The sequence below is a fragment of the Trachinotus anak genome, unplaced genomic scaffold, assembly GCF_046630095.1.
Source record: "Trachinotus anak isolate AG129_WGS33_773 ecotype Australia unplaced genomic scaffold, CSIRO_AGI_Tana_v1 ptg000008l, whole genome shotgun sequence".
Classification (NCBI taxonomy): domain Eukaryota; kingdom Metazoa; phylum Chordata; class Actinopteri; order Carangiformes; family Carangidae; genus Trachinotus; species Trachinotus anak.
In genome coordinates this window covers 19108341-19129647 of record NW_027273859.1, presented here as the reverse complement: position 1 = coordinate 19129647, position 21307 = coordinate 19108341, and the positions used below count along the sequence as shown (strand labels likewise).

The window sequence follows — 21307 nt, the reverse complement described above, 5'->3', positions numbered from 1 at the left end:
AAGGCCATAAAATAATGAAACACTTGACTTTTAGGCAGTTTGAGCTTCGAACATAATAACTGCACATTCATGACTTTTTCAGTCAAATGTACAAAGACTGCAGTTCTGCATTAGAGTCACAAGGGATGTGGTCCGATTGCTCGACGCTGCTGCCTAGTTTGACCTTAAAACAATTCGCCATTGCTACAGCATTGTGGCAGAAAATTGTCACGTATAACACCTTTTTTTTTTAATCAAAGTAACTTGCGAAATTCATTTACATTTCCGTCCAAAATCTTCACGGGAAGATAATACTCAATTCAGTGTCACAGTTTGACTACAGTAATATAGTAAAGCAGCAAATCATTCCCAAGCTAGTGTTCGCCAATGTCCATGTATGCACCAAATCAGAATATCGATAACTTTCAGGATACCTTCGTGTCTCTGACTGCTACAGGTAGCACACCGCTGAAAGGAGTCTTTGACTATGAATTAAAAAAAAAAAAAGATGCCCACCTTTGCGTTTCTTTTATAATTGAAGTCATTGTTGTCTGTTGTGTTTGTACAAATGAAAAACGAAGAGTTGAAAAGTGTCAAAGCAGCAGCAGCAGCAGCAGCATCCTCACACTGTTGTCATCCTGCTTCCTGCTGTGTCTCAAGACGATTCACGTGACCGTCAAAGCTGCGCAGCAAAATGCGCAGTGAAGCTCAGGCTAGAGGGGGGGGGGGGGTCATTAAAATAAAATACAATAACATAAAATGCAGACATGTGTAACTTATCTATTAATATGATCGATACTTTAATCTTCTAGCAACTGCTGTGAGAGCACAAATGGAGTACGCTTAAAAGCGGCGTATGCGTAAAAACTACGCACAATGACTCTGAAAGCGTCAACTACAATGTTCACTACGGAATAAGCGTTGGACAAACCCTGGAACATACGCGTTACAACAGAGGCCTCCAGGCTTGTTGTAAAGCCAGATTTACAGTCAGTGGGAAGTTTATTAGGTACACTGCGCTAAAACTAATGCAGTCTAATGCAACAGCCCTGCAATAAATGTTACCTTCGTCAAGGTTATAATGTTCAGGTTTATTGAATTATTTCAAAGGGATGTTGATGGAACTTCATAGTCATTTTGGTGGCTGCAATGTTTGGTAGATGTGCCTATTGTTTTGTCCAAGCCATAAATCAGTAAGGGTAAGCTAAATAACAGAAAATACCTCTGTGTATATTGCCATAAAACAATTTAAATAAAAAATGAACATGATAACCTTCCCCCACCTTATCATTGTTTGGTCACTATCACTGTTATATTATCAGTGTTTTAGGCAAATGTTTCTGTTAATTTTTCAGGATTTGATTGATTCTTTACATTGATTCTGACATTGTGTTTATCTTTGTTTGCAGGTTGACACATCCCTCTTTCATGCTTTTGCTGATCTCATCGATGACTTCACTGCAAGGGCGTCGGTTTGCATATAGACCAATTGTAGAGACATTTCCCCACGAATATTTTGGTGTGACAGAATTGTTCTTACCAATATTTGAGTGAACTCGTTCGCACTATGTTTGGAGTGACGTCATATTAGATCATTCCGATGGGGCCTTCCAAGTCTCCAGGGTAAAAGATTTTGGCATCACTTCCTCTGGCTGTGATGTCCAGGAAATCATTGTACGCCCTACGTCCACTATGGCATTTGTACCCATGCAACTGTCAAAATCTCGAGGTTGCTTTAAAAGCGTAACTGCAGCAGATCTTACAGATTGGCTTGGTTGTGGGAATACACTACACTGCTAACCTCCAGTCAATTTTTAACTGGGATTGCATCAACTCTCTCTCTCTCTCTCTCTCTCTCTCTTGCTGCACACAACCCACTGAGCTATTTCTAAAAAGGAGCTGCGCTACTTGTGTAACAATATTCTGTCTCAAACTTACAGCGCAGAGTAATTTTCTTGTTTACTTGTTACTGCCGCCTCTTGCTTATTGGGCAAGTTTAGTTTCCACACTTCCACTTACTCTCCACACTTCCACACTGTGGATGGGTATAATTCTGCAATATCATAAATGATCCCAGAACAGCTGGTGCCCTTTCCGCTTGACAAGATCCAGTCCTTGTCAACGCGACACGGTCAAATGACAGAAACCAGAATTATAACAGCTGGTACTCAAACCATTAATTAATTAACTTATAATCATATATTATAAGTTCTTATAATACATCCATGAGTCAAACCTATGCGTCAAACTTGTTCCCAGACACAATAGCCTGCTGCCACCACAGGGATGCAGTAAATTTCATGCTGAGTGAAATCAGGCATCAGATCCTTTACGGGACTGACCGCTGTTTTGAGATCAGATATATGGAGATCTATTACTTCCACGTAAGTATTGCTTCAACGGGTGTCTATTTTTAGCTGTAACTGGACAAATACTGCTTGCCTTGCTTGCCCTGGTGCCACCGAGTTGAATCTTTGAACTTTACTGTGCAAAATGATTTATGCGAGGGTCATCTGCTGAAAGTAATTTGGTTATCTGAAATGAAATACGTTTACATATTTATAGATTCAGGTCAACTGATAGCCTACATGATAACTGATGCATGTATGACGCATGTTATGTATCAAAAACATTGAAAATGTAAGATTATGGTAATAATGAAATATGACAAAAACACAGTCGCAGTTTTAACAGTTTATTATGTTGAAAAAGAAGAGAAAAATCATGCACAGATTAAAATCAAGGTAATTATTTGATAAGACATGATAAATCATTTAAAAATATTTTGCATACAAATAAGAAAAGAAAATTTCACTTCAGCATATATAACCATATTTCTGTTTCACAGCAATATAATAATATTCTGTATTGTTTGCACTGATTTTACAAACGAGCGATAGCATATGACTTTCAATACTGTAGCAGACCTGTTCCCAATTTGGTATTTGAAATGGTTTCATTTACTTTCCTCCACTGATTGATTTCTCTAGTGTGGAATAACCAAACCAACAAGACTGTCTTAAAATGTCGTTACATGCCACACGCTCTCTTAAGTAAACACTTCAGGAAGTGAAATAATTTCAGTTACAAACTGACACAGATCTGCCCTGTAGCAGCTGAACATCAAGGGCCAACCTCCAGCGAGGCAGAAGGAATGTACCACTGATAAATAAATATTTCATTTTTCCTTCCAACAGAAAAAGAAAAAACATGTAAAACATTCTTTTCTTTAATAGGAATAACAAAGTGATAACACCAGACCAAGGAGTGTCAAACCACACAGTACCTTCAAGATGTATAGTTTCGATAAAAGTTATTAATTTGAGGTTTTGGTAAACAGATTGCATCATGGTAAACATTGGCTGACATCTGCAGGCTCAGGATCTCGCTGCCACTATTTGAAGGAGGGTAAATTTGGCACTTTTATGCTGATGTCACCAATGTTGATGTTTCTGGGCATTTCCGGGAGGTTCATGTTCTTTACAGCTGATACGGCACGAGCAGGCGCTCCTGCAATACCGGCCTGTACACACATACACATACACACGCACACACACACACACACATACGCATACATACATACAAAACACACACAAGGAGGGTTGATAAGATACAAATCAGTAAATCAAAAAACATGCCATACACAACAACACATTTAACAGCGAACACTGGACACACACACACACACACACACACACACACACACACACACACACATACAATGCTAAACGAAGTACTAGACAAACAACAGTCAACTGCTGAGAAAATGCAAAAGCACTGACAGCTACTCGGACAGACATCATGTGCAAATGTACATTCAGATGCCTTCATAGCTTCATACGCACATGCATTATTTGGTTCTATAATGACTTACATCACAACCAGAGCCAATTATGAATCAACTGTGAGGACATACTGTTCTTGACCATTCACTAATTTTGATGTACTGAGCAGTACCGAACAATCAAATGGACAAAAGGCAGCATTGCTTGGAAAGTGAACCCACCGGACTCTTGAGGACCGATAAGGGTAAAAATGCAAGGAGAGAATTGGTAAAGCAGAAAAAATGGATTTGGATATGAAGGCGGAAATGATGTTTGGATAGATAGGTATGTATAGAATGTGTGCATCAAATAAAAAAAACATGTCAACATCATATACGCTTTAGCCATAATAATACAGGTGATACTGTACCTCTAGTGGGTTGGATTACTTCTGGAAAGACTACACATGACAGTAGCTAACACTTTTCTGTCTAAATACATATTTATGAATAGAGGAATAAGAATACTGTGTCATTTACGCATCTATAGTGTTGCCTACTAAAGACATGAGGAGGTTGTAAGACTAGTAGTGCTAAACTACAATGGGAAATCTATTCTCAGGGACAGAGGAGGCACTTCACTCTAACGCAATGAATCTCAATGTGAAGCTGTATGTGTTTTTATAGGAAGGCGTAAAGGTAGTTTAGCCATTTGGAACAATAAAATAATACACATTTATATAGAGAGTGAATGACGTAATGTTTTTGTCTCAGGTGCAAGTAGACATTTGAGAATCACTGCGGTTAGAGATCCCCCAACTGAATCTTTAGGAGACAGACCCAAAAATGACCAAAAGGTTTAAAAACACAGACACTACGATGTTCAGTGCCTCTAAGGAGCACATTCAAATGAAAACCCTCGTGATATGACACACGCAAAGTATGTCTGGAACGTAGATTTATCCACTTATTTGCACAAGGTTATTTCAATGGACCGTTTGTCTAACGGGCATTGCTTCCTCTGCCAAGAATGAAGGAGACTTGTGTTGGATGGAAACATGACCGGGGTGTTAGCGTAGAGGACTGCTTATCCAGCACATGGGCTTAGACTACAGGAGTCAGACTAGAAGATATTTTTTGCCTCACAGCAAGTCGCCTGGAGACCTACTGTGCAAGTCCATTATAGTGGGATTTTTAATGAAATGCTGGGTGACTAATACGTACAGAAATAGTAACACCAGCTGCATAACACACAACAGTGGTTCAATTCGCTGGTCTATGCAAGTCAGAGTCTTTTAAAGCTTGAGCAGTATCCAATCTCTTGTCAGTGCAAGAGAGCCACAGGATAAAGGTCTACAAGGTTTTCATCACTGGTTTAAGTCAAACTACATGTAGTTCAGAGGAATTCATCTCACAAGACAAGTCTGACATTTGTGAAATAAGCTTATTTTCTTTCTTGTGGAGAGTTATGGACACAAAGATAAATACTTCTCTCATGTCTATGTGACAAATATGCAGCTCGAGCCAGCAGCCAGTCAGTTTAGCCTGGCATATAGAGAAAAACAGTAAGGCTGAAGCTAAATGTATAGCTAAGTAATTATCATGTTGTACCCTGTTGTTCAATCTCTACAGAAAGTGTAATTGAGTGTTGTTGTTGTTACATTTCATCTTCCAAACGAGTTAAATAAGATACAAAAGCCCTGTTTATTACGTAGCTTTAGAGGTACTGGTTGGTGCATTTTGTTACTGTTTGACAGAGCAAGGCTAGCTGTTTCCAGTCTTCATGCTAAGCTAAGCTATTCGGCTGCTAGCTCCAGCTACATATCTAGCATACAGACATGAGAGTGGTATCAATCTTCATATCTAACTCCCAGCAATGACAGTATTTCCCAAAATGTTGCACTACTCCTTTAATACACCGCATCATCATTTTGAGTCAAAGAAATAATGATAGTCTCACAGTTAGATACAAGTATCATAAAATAATGGGCATGATGGAAAACCCATCAATAATAAACATTATATAAACAATATTATAATTTTTTAAAAATTAAATAAAAGAGAAACAAAAGTAAATGTAGCTTGTCTCACCATTTGCATTTCTTTAAACTACCACAAACTAGATTATACTGTCAGGTGTTTCTGTTGTTTTGTCCACCTCATGTACATTCACAATAATTACTGCATTGTGTTACTACTTAAGGAGAGAAATGGCAACATTTTTGGGTCTGCCACGAAAGATTCCTTGAATATGTTAGTGACGTCAGTTTACTATTACATGGAGGGCCATATGAAGAGACTGGAGGGGGAGTAAACTTCAGTTAAGGTTACAGTACTTGGTTGTAAATTTAGCAGTACCTGTGTCTACCTGTCCTGCCTGGTAGACTGAAAGATAAACGTCTGTAAAGAGAGAGAAGAATGGAAAGAACTAGACAGGGTCAGGAAAAAGAGGAATGAGGAATGTTAAAGCAGATTAAAGTAATTACAGTTTATCTCCACAGAAAAAAGTGATAGAACCTATCATAGACCACATCTGGAAACTCAAAAGCAATCTTAAGCTCATCACGATAACGATATGAATTGAGAAGAATCAGTTTGATGAAAAAACACTAATGCCACCTAATCGGTCTTTGCCAGTTTGGACGAAGAACAGCTCGTTCCTTGTTTCTTAGACACTGCCCTATAAATGGACAGTGTCGTTTTGAATTAGCATCAGTGTGGAAAAAAAACACACACACACACACTGTGGTCTAGGGTAGGTCCAAGAGGGAAGAGACAGAGCAGCTCTGATGATTGCAGAACAGTAAAAGAGTCTGCTTACAGAATATCAATCGAAATAGAAGATTCTTTCTGGTTAAAAAACACACAATGCAGCTTTAGAAAAACTGTGTTAACACTAAAACTTTTAAGATTCAAATGTTAGACCACACAATTGATGTCAGATAGATAAAAAGCTAAGAATGTACCCCTACACTTTGTGGTGTAACTGACCAAACACAACAGATTTGTACAACCTTTTGGCTTTCTGTTAGTGTTTCTCATTGCAAAAGTAAAACGGACTTCCCAAAAACATTGCCTCAGTGTTTAGAAATCAGTGCAGTGCATTGTAAGTAAAACAAAACCAAATCATTAGTGCAGTTAAGTTTGAGGACTACAGAGGCTAAAAACCAAAACAAAAATGAATTCATGAAATTGTCTCTGGCTGTCTGTCTGATCAAATCTTTCCAATGAGTAAATGAATGTTTATCTGATAGCAGAAGCCGTATGGAAAGCAAAGCAATATCCTTGCATAGAACAAATATCTAAGCAAAGACACTGGCTTGTAGATGTTACAAAAACACATTTGGAAAGCAGTTACTTCAACATGGACAGCATATAAAAATTCACAGTCTCCTCTAAAATAATAAGCATGTAAAAACACAGCCTAAAACGGAACTATTTTCATTACTGTATGTCAAATTTAGTGGATGTGAGAGATTTAATGGTCACAGATTCTGGAGATGCATTGGACAATGGTACAGTTAAGTCTGCATAGTAATGGCAAAAGTGATGACTATGAAACTGTATTTTATACTGAGGGATACAGGAGAGAATATGTTGAGTCCTGATCTGCGTTGAGAGCAGTGCAGCGGCAAGAGGAGAGGCCGAGAAAAAGAGCACAAACACTCAAGAGTAGGTAGGGAGCATCCACAAGGTCACTGGAGAGTGGCATGCAGGGTGCAGCATACACACATGCCTGCATACTGTATACAATACCTCAGAGAGTATGGAGGTAGAATCAAGTCATACATACAGTGGGCGGGGCAGGGTCAGGCTTACCTCAGACTTCTCCATCTTGTTCTGAGCGTCCACCTGCGTGATGATTTCGTTCATGTTGGTCTCCAGGACCATCCCGCCCATCACCATCTCTGCCAGGATGTTGTGAACCTGAGGAAAAATGAGATACGAATTGTGCTTTATTATCAGTGCCTTATGAAAAAGCACTTATAGGCAGAATTCAAACATTTCATCGATTGTTTATAACATTCAATGATGACAAGGAGATCCTTAGTGTTTATTAATGTACCGTGTTTCTCAACAATTATAACTTCTCCTACTGTTTTAATTATTGATTAATCTCCAGATAATTTTCTCAATTGATAGTTGAGATACTCTTTATGCTCTCCTTATGACAAAAAAAAAAAAAGCAACAAATCCTATATACTTGGCATTTTGTTTGAAAAATGATAATTAATGAACTATAAAAAATAGTTGCAGATTCACTTTCTGTGGATTTACTAATCAATCGATTAAATAATCATTCCAGCTCTTGATTGCAGCATATATTTAAGTAGTTTTTAAGAAGTTTCCAAATAAAAGTAATTTCGTAAATCAGAAATTGAAGCGGTATAAGAATCGCAGAGAGGCAAACATTCAGGGGTATTTCCTACCTTGTCTACATGGAAAATTAAGTCAAGCTCACAGACATTCTCAAAGCATTTGTCCAGCGTTTCCACAAATACCTGAGGACAGAAGGATTTAGGATTATGTGAAACAGAATTGAAATGGACTGCGACACAGTCACAGTACTGACATGGAAATACCCACACAGTGATTTCATGGGCTGTTACCTGGATTAAGTCTAAAATTCCTAGTTCACTCTCTGAGGAGTCGACGCAAAACACAAAGTACAGTGTGGCGTAGTGTCTGTAGATCAGCTTGTAGTCTGATCCTCCAATCAACCTGACACCGAGGGAACAAGGAGACCAGGGTCAACACGTTAAACACGGTCTCCATGACATTTCCATATGACTGAAAGACTGTTCCATTTTGGAAAAATAAACACAGAGTTCTTGAGTTCATCAGGCGTTTACAAACACATAGATAACGTGGCACTCTGCCCTGAGCATGACTTGATACAATCTATGTCGCAAACATGAAATGAGCCAAACTAAGAAAGCACAGAGAGATTGAGAGAGAAACAACAGGATGTTTTCAGTCACAAGTCAACATGTGTAAAGATAGGAAACAAGCTCTACTAACATGATAAAATATGGAAGGTCGACTTCTAACCAATAACCAAGTGGTTAACCCATTGGGTTAGATAAGACCTCAATGAACAACAGATGTTGTGACCCCCTAGTTCCACCTAGTTCCTCATTCGTAGTGAATTCATCATTAATGAATGAGGAACTAGGTGTCATTTTACTTTTCAGCAAACATTGTTGCTATTGACTACCATTCACAAGAGCCCCCTGAGCTTTCCTTTATAGTGTGAAATAAATTCCTGTGATGTTGCATCAGAATTAATTATTTACTTCCACTAAGTAAATAATTTAAACCTGGTTCTTACGGATTTTGACACAGTCACTTTCTAATGCACCCAGACATCTGAACTTACATTCCACCTTCTAGGAAATTACAGACGTTCTCATCTCTTTTTGAGACCAAGTGGAAAGTTTCCCTGATGATCTGTTGTTCTGTGTCTTCACTCTGCGGGATGAATAAGGAAGTAGAGGCTGTTAAACAAACAGGAGATGGCAAATAATGTGTTGTTTGTGCACTTAATTGTTTTCAGTGAGTCATTTCAGTACTACTAGCCCGAAGACTGGCAGGTAAAATGACGGTTCCTCTCTTTTTCTTGAATACACGTGTTGGCTCTGAGTGAAAAAAATATTAAAAGTCATATTTAAACATACACCAGTGCCCACAGGCCACAGTGGCAATGATTTCATTGTACAAGCTGAATCAAGGTAGGCTCATCTTATTGTTTGCAAAGGACGAGATTCTGTTCAAAGCCTCGAAGAATCGCAGGCGCGTTTGAGAGCATTCACTAAAAGGCTTAAAGAGCGGAGCCTATTAGTTGAAGATTTCTTGAACTAATAGGCAGCCAAACTCTAACCAATCAATCCAACCTCAACAATCAAAATCATAGGAAATATCTTATGGTTTGCGGCTCTAACATTGCGGCTGCCTCACCATACAGTGCTAATGTCCTCTCAGGGTCCATAACAGGTCAGTGAGCACAAGGAGAGAAGAGGGTCTCCAGTGTGCAGCTGGCTGGAAGGCTAAATCAGTCATGTGACTTGTAGCATGAGACTAGCAGGGTTATGGTAGTCACAGCTTCATGATACAGTCACAAATAAGCAGAGCAGACTGTGAAGAACAGCAGCGTCTTTTTCATTAAGAGGCTGAACGATGGGCTCTAATGGACTCAGTGCCCGCCTCTGGACCAAAGTTGGCCCTCTGAACTGGCAACTTTCCTTTTAAACTTCCCCAGTTTGATTCTGAAGCCCTGTTACATGTTAACCCTGCTCTCACCGTAAACTGCCCATTAAAGATAAAATACCAGAAAAAATTGATCCCATAAATGTTACAACACACCATGATGTTGCTGTTGTAAGCAGTGAGAGGACAGTATTTATTAATGTACAGTATTTAGGGGGGTTAGGGTAAAGTGTTAGCAGATTATAAAGCTGCTTTACAGTTCTGTGATTACACAGCACAGAGATTTGCAGCTTTAACTCTGTAACATACTGTGCATTTAGGATTTTTTTATACAATGAACCATTGTGGTTGTAAAGCTGCAGAACCAGAACCTCACAAAAATACAGGCCTTGCTGTAATAACATGAGCACACAGCTGTTCTTCTTCCAAGGCTTCTCACTGACGCTGGCAGAGGGCCAGTTGATGGTACATGAATTTACGTGGTATGAATGTGTGTGTGTGTGTGTGTGTGTGTGTGTGTGTGTGTGTGTGTGTCCATATTTCACTCTCCTCTCCCCGACACGTCGCACCTAGATTGGACAGATGCTTTGGCTTTATGTCTCAGCTCTGCCAGTCTCCCTCTCAACGCAACAGACTGTACAAGACTCACAAACACACATCATGTTAGCACCAAGCTGAGGCCCAGACTTTAGAGGTGAGCTAACTCAAATAAACTGAAGGCTTAAGACTGTTTTCACTGCGAGGAATATGTGTGAAATATTACATCTAGCCAGCCAGTAAACCGACGCCTCAGATTTTAATATAACAGATGGTGTCTCCATAGCCTTCTTATAATCCAATCAATTTCAGTTTATCCTCCTGAAATACAAACACATCCATGTTCATCTCAACTCCAGATTAGACAACACGGGAAACGCAGCTATACTCTTCTCTGGTGCTGCAAGAAAGGCTTATTTCCATTATTGATTAATCTGATGGTTCCTGTCTTGGACACTGGATATCTGGTAAACCGGATAATATATCAAAATGTCAGAAAATGGATTAAAAAAAGTCCATTAAATGACTTGCTGTGTCTGACCAACAGTCCAAAACAAAAAGATACTCACTGCACAATGATACAAACCAGAGGAAAAAATCAGCTTATCAACAGACTGAAGAAGCTGCGACGATGTAGCTGCAGAATTGTTCATGCTTTTTTCTTTTAAAATTACATAAAAGATTGATCACTTATTAAAACAGTTGTCAATTCATTTTCTGTTCAGTGATGAATTGATTCAGTCACCCGTTGTTTCAGATCCACTGCTTATGCTTGCATTTTATCATCATATAAACTTCCAATAATTTTTTTGATGAATCAATTAATCATTTTGCCAATAAGATGTCAGACAAGAGTAAAAATGTTAGATTAATCGAATATTCAATTAGTTGACTGACAGAAAATTAATCAGCATCTGTGCTGATAATTGATTAATTGTTTGAGTGATTTACCTAAAAAGAAAGGCCACAGGTCTGCCAGCTGCTTTCCCTTGCCACGTATGATAGTGATATAGCTGCCACAATTAGTCAATTAATGGATTAGTAGAACAGTGAAAATTAAACTGCAATGATCTTGATCAAATCGTGTAATCTTCAAAGTAATTGTTGCGCAGAAATCTTTTTTATTTTTATTTTTTTAAATGCTGTTCTCGGCCTTTCAAATATTTAGATTTCCTGGAGCCAGTGTCAAAACAATGTTCGTTTAAAAAAAATGACTCACACAAACACAACTGATTATCCAAACAGTGGCCCACTAATTTCCCGTCAATCAACTAATCAGTTCATCGGTTAATCTAATCTAGCTCTGGCAGAGAATTAATTCAGCCGCTCGGGTTAAGACACTGTTGACGCCACATTGCTATTGTAGCACCGATGTTAAAGGAGGGGCAGGCGGCCAACCTTGAGATATAAATCCAATTAGGAGAACAAGCCAACACAGCTCGCCCAGCACAGGATATATTGCATAACCCGTCATCCTCTACCTGCAACTTACTCCCTCCGTTTTTCCAGCCCGGGACGCACGGCGGGTGACGTCACTCTCAGGTGAGGACACCGGGGCTGATTGAATCAGCGGCGGCGAAAGGTTTGGCGTGAGCACGAGTCAATCACAAGGGCGTCTCTGAGGTCATGTGACACAAACAGTGTGTGTGTGTGTGTGAACCCACAGCTGGACTCGGCACCGAAACGAGGCTGGGCGCCGGTCCCGTTCACGCAGCCTCCGCGGGAAGGCGATCGCCTCGCTTCGGCTTGCACTCGTTTAATTATTCATAAATGAAAAGGACAGCACCGTCCGCACAGCTGACATCTCATCCAGCGGGATCCGCCTGACACAACAGCACACACACCTTCCCATTCAAACTGCCTGCAAACAATATCACGATAGGGCTTCATAAGGAAACATGCAGCAATGAGATGTACTTTTTTTTTTTTTTTTTTTTACATCTTGGCCTATCCATCACACAAACAAGCCTGTATCCACCGTGAAATGTGGAGTAAGAAAGAAAAAAAAAAAAGACCTCATGTTACTCACATAGTGCTCGTAGAATTTAGAAAGCCTTGGTTTCCCATGGTTGTTGAATATTAAAATGGCTTTTATCATGATTGTAGCTGAGCGGAGGGAGGCGGGGGGAACAGAAAGGGATCAGTCTGTGAGAGACTGTTGCCTGTCAACTCCCGTGAACCCAGGTCTGAGTGGGACTCAGGGCTAAATCCCGGCTCGGTTTCAGGTTAATACGGGATAGCTGCGAGCTACACGCCGCTGCTACTCCTTCATCGTCTCTTTACGGAAATATTCCACGTCAAAGGACCAGTCATGCTCCCCTCCTCCTCCTCCCCCCAGCTACAGCAGCCGCGATGGTTCAAACCTCCGCCGTTCAGAGCGACTGCCAACAACACGGGGAAACAAGTGGTTATTTATTTCTTTTTCTGAGGGTAATACTCGGATCATCCATGCAGTGGCGTAAATGTCTAATTTCCTTGTGTTATTTATCTAGACTACGCATGTATTCATTTGTTTATTGCGTAGATGAGTTTATATGTGTGGTGTTTTTTCCTTATTAAGGGCTTTACGGGAAAGAAATGCACTTGTCCTTATAACACTGAGGTCAAATAAGGTTCTTTGGGAAAAAAAAAAAGTACATTACCCCAAATTGTATTATCTTACTGAAAAATAGAGTGGAATTAATAATAATAGCTCATTTAGAAAACACCAAGGCTCACATTTGTAATCTAAGTAGTCTGAGTGCATACATACAGGCAGTATGTATCATCTCAAGGATGCAGTACCACAGCAAAAAGGTCTTAATACTTTTGTTAATGGGAGATTTCAGTTTTTGATTTTTCATAAATTAGGACAAAAAACATGTTTTCGCTCAGGATAAATTATTGAGTGTAGATTTTATCCATTTACAATTAAATCCACAGGGGTGTGAAAACTTTCTGAAGTCACCGTGTATTTGTGAAGTGTAGATTCCCTGCGTTTTGTATGTTTTTTAAAGACTGACTTTTTTGAGTTAGTAAATTACATGAGCAGTCACTTTATTATACATTGAATTGATCCCACATGGTCTTATTCTATTATGTTCATATCCGAGCCTGTGTGGTAAATGTATGTAATTACCATCTGATATTAAGTTTTCCCGGTCACTTTTCTGTCACTGGCACTGGCTGATTAAAGTACAAGTTTCAGCCAGAAGGTGGAGCAAAAGTACATCTTGTATTGATGATGTGGCAGCTCTGAAGAAAACTTGGCACGGCCTCAGATGCAAAGAACATTCTCCACTTTTTATCCTGCCTGTAAACACAAAAGCCTGAATATATTCCTCGGCCAGAGAGGATTTTCCTTTGACAAACTGACACATGTTTGAGTTTCCCTGCTGGAACATTGCAGCTCCACTGTGGTAACCAGCAACACAGACACAATGCTACCTTGTCCATTTCTGAGGAATGTGAAAAGTGAGAAGTTCTTACCCGAGCTTCCTCAAATACTCCTGGCAAAGTGTCCCTGAGCAAGGCACTGTGCACAAAGTTGCACCTTGGCACTCTGACCTCTACATTGGTGTTTGATCTTTTGTATTTCTGGGCGATACCACTGCTCACAGTATGCAAAAACAAAGACTTTGTACATATTATCTGCACAATATGACCTGTAATACCCTCAAATTGGCTTCCATTGACATTGTTTTTCTTCACAGTCTTCTTACTGTGACCGAATGACGTAAAATTCATAAGAATGGTTTATGATTTACTGCTCCGTTCTGCGAGCTGGGCTGGATGACAAGCAGCTCCAGGAGCATCCCATTAACTCAGTGTCGCATGTGATAGTAAAATCACATCTCTCCTTGTGTCTGACTCTTCTTAACGTGTCTGATTTTCTGCATACTGTATATTTTTTACTTAAACAAGCGCACACAGAGATGCACACATGGACTGGCACTTGGAAAGTCGAAACTGTTCCCCAATTTGCCTCCTGTTGTTTACTTATTTGAGTCTTAGATATGAAACTATACTCTACCACGGTACTGGAACTTTGTGAAACTCCACATCACAGATGGAGAGAGTGCACCATTAGGGTTTAATCCACCCAGTTAATTGCTGAATGAGGACTTTTTACTCTTCTTGTTGACAATGGGCTATTTAAGGCTGCTTGTACTTATGCATTTTCAAGGTAGGACTTTTTCATTGAATTAAATATTTCCCTATCATAAGCCAAATTACTCGAGTACTTTTCCACCAATGCTCACTCACGCCCATGAGACCTGCATGTCTTTATTGCACAATCCAACATTATATCACGGGTAATTAAGTAAACCATTATGTTTCAGCAGCATTGCACAAAGCATTTTACCTTTCTTTTCCTCCTTCTCTTGCATGTTTTAAGAATTATAATTTTCATCCCTTTGAATATATTGCTACATAATTTTCTCATAGCTCAGCAGCTTGGTTACAGCACATAGCACATCTGTTCTTTCGGGTCACAATCTCTTGATTTGATGCGACCAAAACATGGGTAAAAAATAAAATAAACCATATCAAACCAGAGAATCTACAGGAAAACAAGACGTTGTTTTTCCCAAAGCATTCTTGATACCATTCAATCCCCCCCCCCCCCCAAGCCCCCACCAACACAAGTTTTTTCTTTTCCATCTCCACTTGTTTGTGAGCCTCTGATCTCTGCACACACCTTGGGCGGTGTGTTGATGACTGGGTTTTCTGAGGAGAGGGCCCACAAAAAGAGGCTGGACGGCTATTGTTGGTGGAATGCCTCAGCCAGAAAGGGAGAGGGAAAAGGGGGAGCTGGTGTTGGTTTGTGACAACGTGGTGGAATTGGACTCAGAGAGGATTAGTCCAAGTTCCTAATGTGTGAGATGAATGAATCATTTTGATTCAAGCGTGCAAAATTAAAAGTATAAACGACAGATTCTCTATATAGTAAGTGTAGTGAAATGGCAGGCGCATGTTTCTTTCGCAGGGTTTCACTATGAGATGATCGCAAAGCTCATTTAAATGACTACATGCTGGGGGCGTTCACCTTTCCCCACAATGGTACAGTCCATCACCAGCTCGCCCCTAAATTGCGGCGCCACCCTATAAAAAGTAAACGACTGTGCAAAGTTGGAGAGAGAAACCTGTTGTTTTAACTGAAGCAAACAGTCTGAAAAGCAGCCTCCAGCGCAACTCGAAGAGATGGAGCACACCGAGGTGGTGAAGCCAGAAACCCTGGACGACCTGATAAAAATCCTGCATAACATCTTCGAGAGTGACTGCATCAATGTTGAGGAGGTCCAGGCAATAATGGAATCATATGAGAGCAACCCCCAGGAATGGATGAAATATGCAAAGTTTGACCAGTACAGGTAAAACAGTTTGTTTCATAATCAGATATTACTCAGTTATTATGCTGCTGCACTTTGCACCCTTGCTCTGTAGCCTTGTTTGTCACCTCAGCCTTGTGTCTTTATTTGAACCAAAGTCAACATTTTATTTATGCAGTCATCCTTTGTTTGTGTTTTGTCTGCCGCTTTTACTTTTTATTGAAGAAAAAAAAAACAAAAAACGTATTTGACGACTGCGTAGGTTATTTAAGTGTGCAGCCCACTGAATTCACTTATAAAACTGGTACAACCAGTTATTAAAATGTCTAACATCGGTCTCATATTTGAATGAAAACTATTTTATTTCCATATAGAATATCAGCTTTCGTCACATCTTATTTGAATAGGAAAAAAAAAACTATGACATAATTTAAACATCATAACAACACAAAAGTGTTTCTTGAAAAAGTTGGACCCGGCTGTAAGGGCTCCTCATTACAAAGTCTGTAGCCCCCTCTATTCAAAGCGCTGAAAAAGCTCCATGTCCCAGTGTTTTGCTTGGTGAGCGGTCAGTGGAGGGGGGGGGGGGGGGGGGGGGGGTGGATCATCCAATCAACACCCGAGAACTGATCCACACCCGCCGGTCCGAGCAGAGAGGGATGCTTGTGGTGTGACTGTTTGCTGCAGCTGCCACGAAAATATTTGTAGACTGACGAAATCCCGCAGAGCAGCAAAACGTGCCGAGTATCAAGAGTGTTTACAGACCTGGAGGAGAGGGCGGCACAAAAGCTGTGGATGGGAATAAAATGAACAAAACCTGAAGGAGTTCAGACCCCCCCCCCCCTCTTTTATTGTATGGCCCGACGGGTACAGCTGGATTTTCTTTCGCACTTGTAAAATAACCCCCCCTCCCCTTTTTCTTTTATTTATTTATTTATTTTTTTAAAAAAATAAGCAGTACTCCACAAGTATTTGTACAAACTGAGAGAATGTAATTAGCCCCAGGTTTGTGGAAAGTGTGAAATGAAATATACATTATTGGAATCAATTGTGTAAAGCATGTAAAGTAAGTGGATTGTTTCATGTTTCAGCTTCAGTAAATTCTTTTCAGGTACTCCTGTGTGACGGGGAAGTGTTTAGCTTAAGATTTACAGTGCACCATAATGTCCGTCTCCCTGCTCATTTAACATATTGAACTTGAATTGAATTTGGCAGGTACACAAGGAACTTGGTTGATGAGGGTAACGGGAAGTTCAACCTCATGATCCTGTGCTGGGGAGAAGGCCATGGCAGGTGAGATGCATAAGAACAATTAACAAGACAAAATGAACTTAATATTATCTCCTTATTTATTGCAGCGGACAATAATTTTTTCGTTGAAGTTTTTGTTTTTTTGAACAAGGTGTCATAGATTACCACAGACTGAATCCTGTTGCATTATGCAAATCTGTCAAAACAATTGCATTTTAGGAATCATAAGATTTTTTTCCAGCCTTTCAGTTTTGGACACTCTTGGTCACATATCAAAGTGATTTTCTCTGGTAATTATTTTATTAGTAAATTAAGATAAGAGAGAGTCCAATGTTCTTCAGACTGACAGGAAGGTTGTGTAAATAGATTTGATGATATCTATCACCTGCTCCGCTGGCCTGACATTGGCTGAAGCTGACAGTAATGGAAGGGATTCGTTCAAATAAAGATTTCGTGGCAGGTCTTTGTATGATTACAGATAATAGGACGAGGGAAAAAAAGAGCAGTTTTTCAAAAGAGCAAAGACATTCGTTTTACCGCATCCCCACTGCAGTGGTAGTAATAAGAATCCCCCGCAACTGAAGTAGTGATGCGGTAAAACGTGTACCTTTGCGCTTGTGAAAAATGTATCTTCTGGTCCTTTCTGTGCATGTTTTTAATGGCTGGTCTCTAGAAACAAGAAACTTGTTTTACCACATACCAGGATAGCAACAGGGATGTAATATAAGAAAACGTTAACCAACATAGATCTTCAAGTGGTAGGGAAGCCCTGTTTCAACAGAGCAGCCTAAATATGTTGTGTATGTGTTATGGCTTATTACTTTTGAAACTGTAATGGCATTACATTAGATTACATAACGCGTACATTTTGGTAACTGGCAGTCTGGATGAACAGTTTAAATGGAATAGCTCACACAGTATTTTCAACCTGCTGATAAAACAGAAAAAGAGCTTCTAAAAACACAAACTCCCCCAAACACAGGAATGATCTCACCTTTAGGCTGAATGACAGTTTATATATATATATATATATATATACATACATACATACATACACACATATATTCTGACATTGTATTCCTCTGTTTCTTTAATGCCTTGCAGTAGCATCCACGACCACACAAACTCCCACTGCTTCATGAAGCTGCTGCAGGGTCAGCTGAAGGAGACGCTGTTTGAGTGGCCAGAGGGCAAATCTCACGGAGACATGGTTCAGAAGTCACAGAGGATTCTCCAGGAAAACAAGGTTGCTTACATAAATGGTAAGAAACTGCACTGTGTGTTTCTCTTCTTTTTAATTAGAGTGTACACTGCAGTATTAATACCTGTTAGATCTATTAATATCTGTATATTGGTGCGTGTGGGCAATGTGTGATTCTTTTAAACTTGGTGTGCCTATGCTCATTTGATATACTCACATTGTTATGTTGCTGTAGCTAAAATGCTGTGTTCGGTACAGGAGAACAAACATCCTTTACATGTTCTGTCCCACACAAGATATGCTGATGTCAGGTATCTCTGAACTCTGTGTGCAACAGTGCAATATGTGTGTCAAATTTTTTTTTTTTTTTACAGTGCCCAGTAATGCCAAAGTTTCCAGCCTCTGCAGTTGTGTAATGTCTAATTGGCCTCACAGGAATAACCAGGCAGTTGTAAAATTACAATGAATAGCATTCAGGTCTCCTCAAATCTCTGCTGACTATGTATTTACACAAAGCCAACAGAGCCCTGATGTGATGTTTGGGCTCAGCTGTTGGTTACAGCACCACTAGTATCCACCTCTAAGCCCAGTTTCACAGCATTCCAGTGCCATACACTGTCTAAATGTATGTTGTTTGTTCCTCTGTGTGTGTGTGTGTGTGTGTCTGCGTGTGTATGTGTAGACTCCATTGGCCTGCATCGTGTGGAAAATGTCAGCCACACAGAGTGTGCAGTCAGTTTGCACCTGTACAGTCCCCCTTTCCAGACCTGCCAGACCTTTGACCAGCGGACGGGGCACAAGACCACTGTCAAGATGACATTCTGGAGCAAATTTGGAGATAGGACTCCATTTGTAAGAGACATTTTATGACTTCAATACATAATAATTGAAAATTTACATCACCTAAAGGAAAAAAATAATCTTTTGATTCGTGCATTGAAAAAAAAAAAAACCTAACTGTGAGTGATTCTTGATCTTTGAAAGCCCAAACCCAAGTCAGATTCTGTAGATGGAAATCATGAAATTTCAGAAATTTTCAGCAGAAAAACACATCCATTAATGTGCTCCTTGTTTTGCATATTACCACATACAGGATCACTGCAATCAGTTGACTGAGCACACAGTTCACCCACCAAAATGTACTACCATATGAGCAGGAAGTGGGACGTTTTTATCGTGTTTTGCTACTCTCATTAAGCACAGCATGTAAGCAATTACAGCTGCACCCATTGAAGATTTAAGACTTTAATATAAAGTTTCCACTTTGTTTCCATTTGCTGCTGTTTCAACAGAAATGTTGCCAGAGTGGGCAAGAAATGTTACTTAATGAACATGTAAGAGCAGTTGTTTCATGGTCAGACAGGGAGAAATTACACCCAATTAACCTTTAAAACTGCCCTCTGTCCTCCTAAACTGTAAATGACAGACAAATGAAAATGAGACAAAACAAGAGCACCTACAGTACAGGACTCTGCCTGCTTCGGCCAGCCTGCCAACAACAGTGGCCTTATCTGAAAATTACAAGTTGTATAAGCATACCTTGACCATAACACTGTCAATTTAGTGCATTAGATTGCAACACCAAACACTGCAGATAAGATAGTAGAAGTACGGGAATGTGAGTACAGGGTGAACTTAACTCAACATACGCCCCTAGGTTTCGCCCCTAGGTTTCGCCCCTAGGTTTCGCCCCTAGGTTTTTTTTTTGTTTGTTTGGTTTTTTTGGACAAATGATCTTATGAAATGATTATCTGCTATGTTGGAATATTTGGTTTCTGGTATAGTTTTATAGAGGACTTTAGAGAGACTCTATAGCTACGTGCAATTCAGGGTCCTGACCCCACAGTCTAACTCTTTTTGTGTTGAACTCTTTTCTAAGGAAACCACAGTCTCCCAAGAGAACAACTGAAGGTCACCAAAGGAGGCTCCGGATGATTAAGATGACTGCATTTAAAATGACGATGTTGTGAAAATGATTCAAGGGAAACTGCTGGGGAGGCGAAATGTGGACCCACTATGACTAAGTAAACCATTTAAAAATCAGGACTGGGCCAGTTCAAAAGGACAACCCGGTAATTAGAATGGCTTTATCGCTGCCCAGTGTGAGCTTGGCAAATACTGATGAGCACAGGACGAATGCTTGAATAGGCTTGGACATGGATTGAATCTGCCTTTTGTTTGCTGGGCCCGAGGAGACCCTTTTCCAATAACAACATTCCTGTCTATCCATGACCTGTGCAACCACATTTTTGTAAAATTATGGCCCATAGCCGAAGAGCACAGCTTAAGCATTTCAAAAAGGGGAAGATATCGCTGTTATAGTGTTTCTCTTAAATTTTATATTTTATATCTAAAGAAAAGGAAAACAGATTTGCAACAGTTTCTTTCCCAATGGAGCACTTTCATAGCTGTATTTGCTGACAGTTTATACCACTCAAAATAGTCTTAACACCTGTTGGAAATTGTGATGAAATGTAACATTGTTTGTACAGTCTGATTAAAAAAAAAAGAGTTTGTTCCATTTGGAAAAAGAAATGTAAAGCTTTAGAGTTGTGTTGTTTTTAAAAGTGCGATGCTTGTAATTTATTTACCGAGTATTCTGTTCTTTGAAGGAGTGTTCAATTCAGCAAGATACCATGTTCTCAGAAATGTATTCTTACTGAAGTTTTGACCAAGTTTTAGGGAGGGACTATTTTGTATTATTGGCAGACAATATGTTTAGATAAAACTCATACACTTTTTCTCAGGATTTTAGCATATTTTGATTGTAGCTATATTTATGTAGTGTGTAGTTTTACAGCAGAGCACCTCTCATAGTATCTGTCAAATGCACGCATGCTTTCTGTGATGCAGCAAATGATAAATCTGGCCATAACTGTAGACCATTAAACATGATTACTTTGCCACAGAACTTCATTTTGTGCTGTCTTTATTTTTTTCGTGTTACATATTTTTGTATTTACATCACTAACATCAGTAATTCTTTTTAATATGTCTTATACTTTATGCAACACGCACAGAAAATGCATATAGTTTGATAGATAGACCTGTGCAAAA

General features: G+C 39.6%; 3 protein-coding genes across 6 annotated transcripts in view; 1 reads left to right on the top strand and 2 right to left on the bottom strand.

Moving 5' to 3' along the window:
* commd10 (COMM domain containing 10) overlaps positions 1 to 1854 on the bottom strand; it is a 57836-nt gene extending 55982 nt beyond the window's left edge. The window contains exons 1-2 of one of the 3 annotated variants that reach the window (XR_011691642.1): positions 1520 to 1854; positions 496 to 692 (exon numbers count right to left, since the gene is read on the bottom strand). Coding sequence is in view for 2 of the 3 variants with exons in the window: in XM_071483297.1 (XP_071339398.1) it covers positions 496 to 524 (29 nt within the window). In the remaining variant the exon portion in view is untranslated. The remainder of the gene's footprint in view (positions 1 to 495; positions 693 to 1519) is intronic. The other 2 variants (XM_071483297.1, XM_071483296.1) reach the window with 2 other exon arrangements.
* Positions 1855 to 2661: 807 nt separating this feature from the next.
* ap3s1 (adaptor related protein complex 3 subunit sigma 1) lies at positions 2662 to 12843 on the bottom strand. 2 transcript variants are annotated; one of them, XM_071483299.1, is made up of 7 exons: positions 12516 to 12843; positions 9123 to 9214; positions 8353 to 8464; positions 8173 to 8244; positions 7562 to 7669; positions 6101 to 6142; positions 2662 to 3502 (listed from the first exon to the last, which is right to left on the bottom strand). In XM_071483299.1, the coding sequence occupies exons 1-6, from the start codon at positions 12582 to 12584 to the stop codon at positions 6107 to 6109; spliced, it is 489 nt and encodes a 162-aa protein (XP_071339400.1). In that variant the 5' UTR covers positions 12585 to 12843; the 3' UTR covers positions 2662 to 3502; positions 6101 to 6106. The 2 variants fall into 2 exon arrangements, with proteins under 2 accessions (XP_071339400.1, XP_071339399.1); XM_071483298.1 differs by lacking the exon at positions 6101 to 6142 and having other exon boundaries at positions 12516 to 12837.
* A 2746-nt stretch (positions 12844 to 15589) lies between these two features.
* On the top strand, positions 15590 to 21161 carry cdo1 (cysteine dioxygenase, type I). The gene is made up of 5 exons (XM_071483295.1): positions 15590 to 15840; positions 17014 to 17091; positions 18154 to 18311; positions 18933 to 19102; positions 20130 to 21161. The coding sequence occupies exons 1-5, from the start codon at positions 15671 to 15673 to the stop codon at positions 20157 to 20159; spliced, it is 606 nt and encodes a 201-aa protein (XP_071339396.1). The 5' UTR covers positions 15590 to 15670; the 3' UTR covers positions 20160 to 21161.
* The last annotated feature ends 146 nt before the right edge of the window (positions 21162 to 21307 follow it).

Excerpts from the sequence above, each read along its gene's own strand:
- ap3s1 (XM_071483298.1), bottom strand. The coding sequence starts at position 12,584 with ATGATAAAAGCCATTTTAATATTCAACAACCATGGGAAACCAAGGCTT. Across the intron at positions 8,245-8,352 it reads GAATTTTAGACTTAATCCAG|GTATTTGTGGAAACGCTGGA; the intron begins GTAACAGCCCAT and ends TTCTGTCCTCAG. Across the intron at positions 3,503-7,561 it reads ACAAGATGGAGAAGTCTGAG|GCCGGTATTGCAGGAGCGCC; the intron begins GTAAGCCTGACC and ends ATGTGTGTACAG.
- cdo1 (XM_071483295.1), top strand. The coding sequence starts at position 15,671 with ATGGAGCACACCGAGGTGGTGAAGCCAGAAACCCTGGACGACCTGATA. Across the intron at positions 15,841-17,013 it reads GCAAAGTTTGACCAGTACAG|GTACACAAGGAACTTGGTTG; the intron begins GTAAAACAGTTT and ends TGAATTTGGCAG. Across the intron at positions 18,312-18,932 it reads CAAGGTTGCTTACATAAATG|ACTCCATTGGCCTGCATCGT; the intron begins GTAAGAAACTGC and ends GTGTATGTGTAG.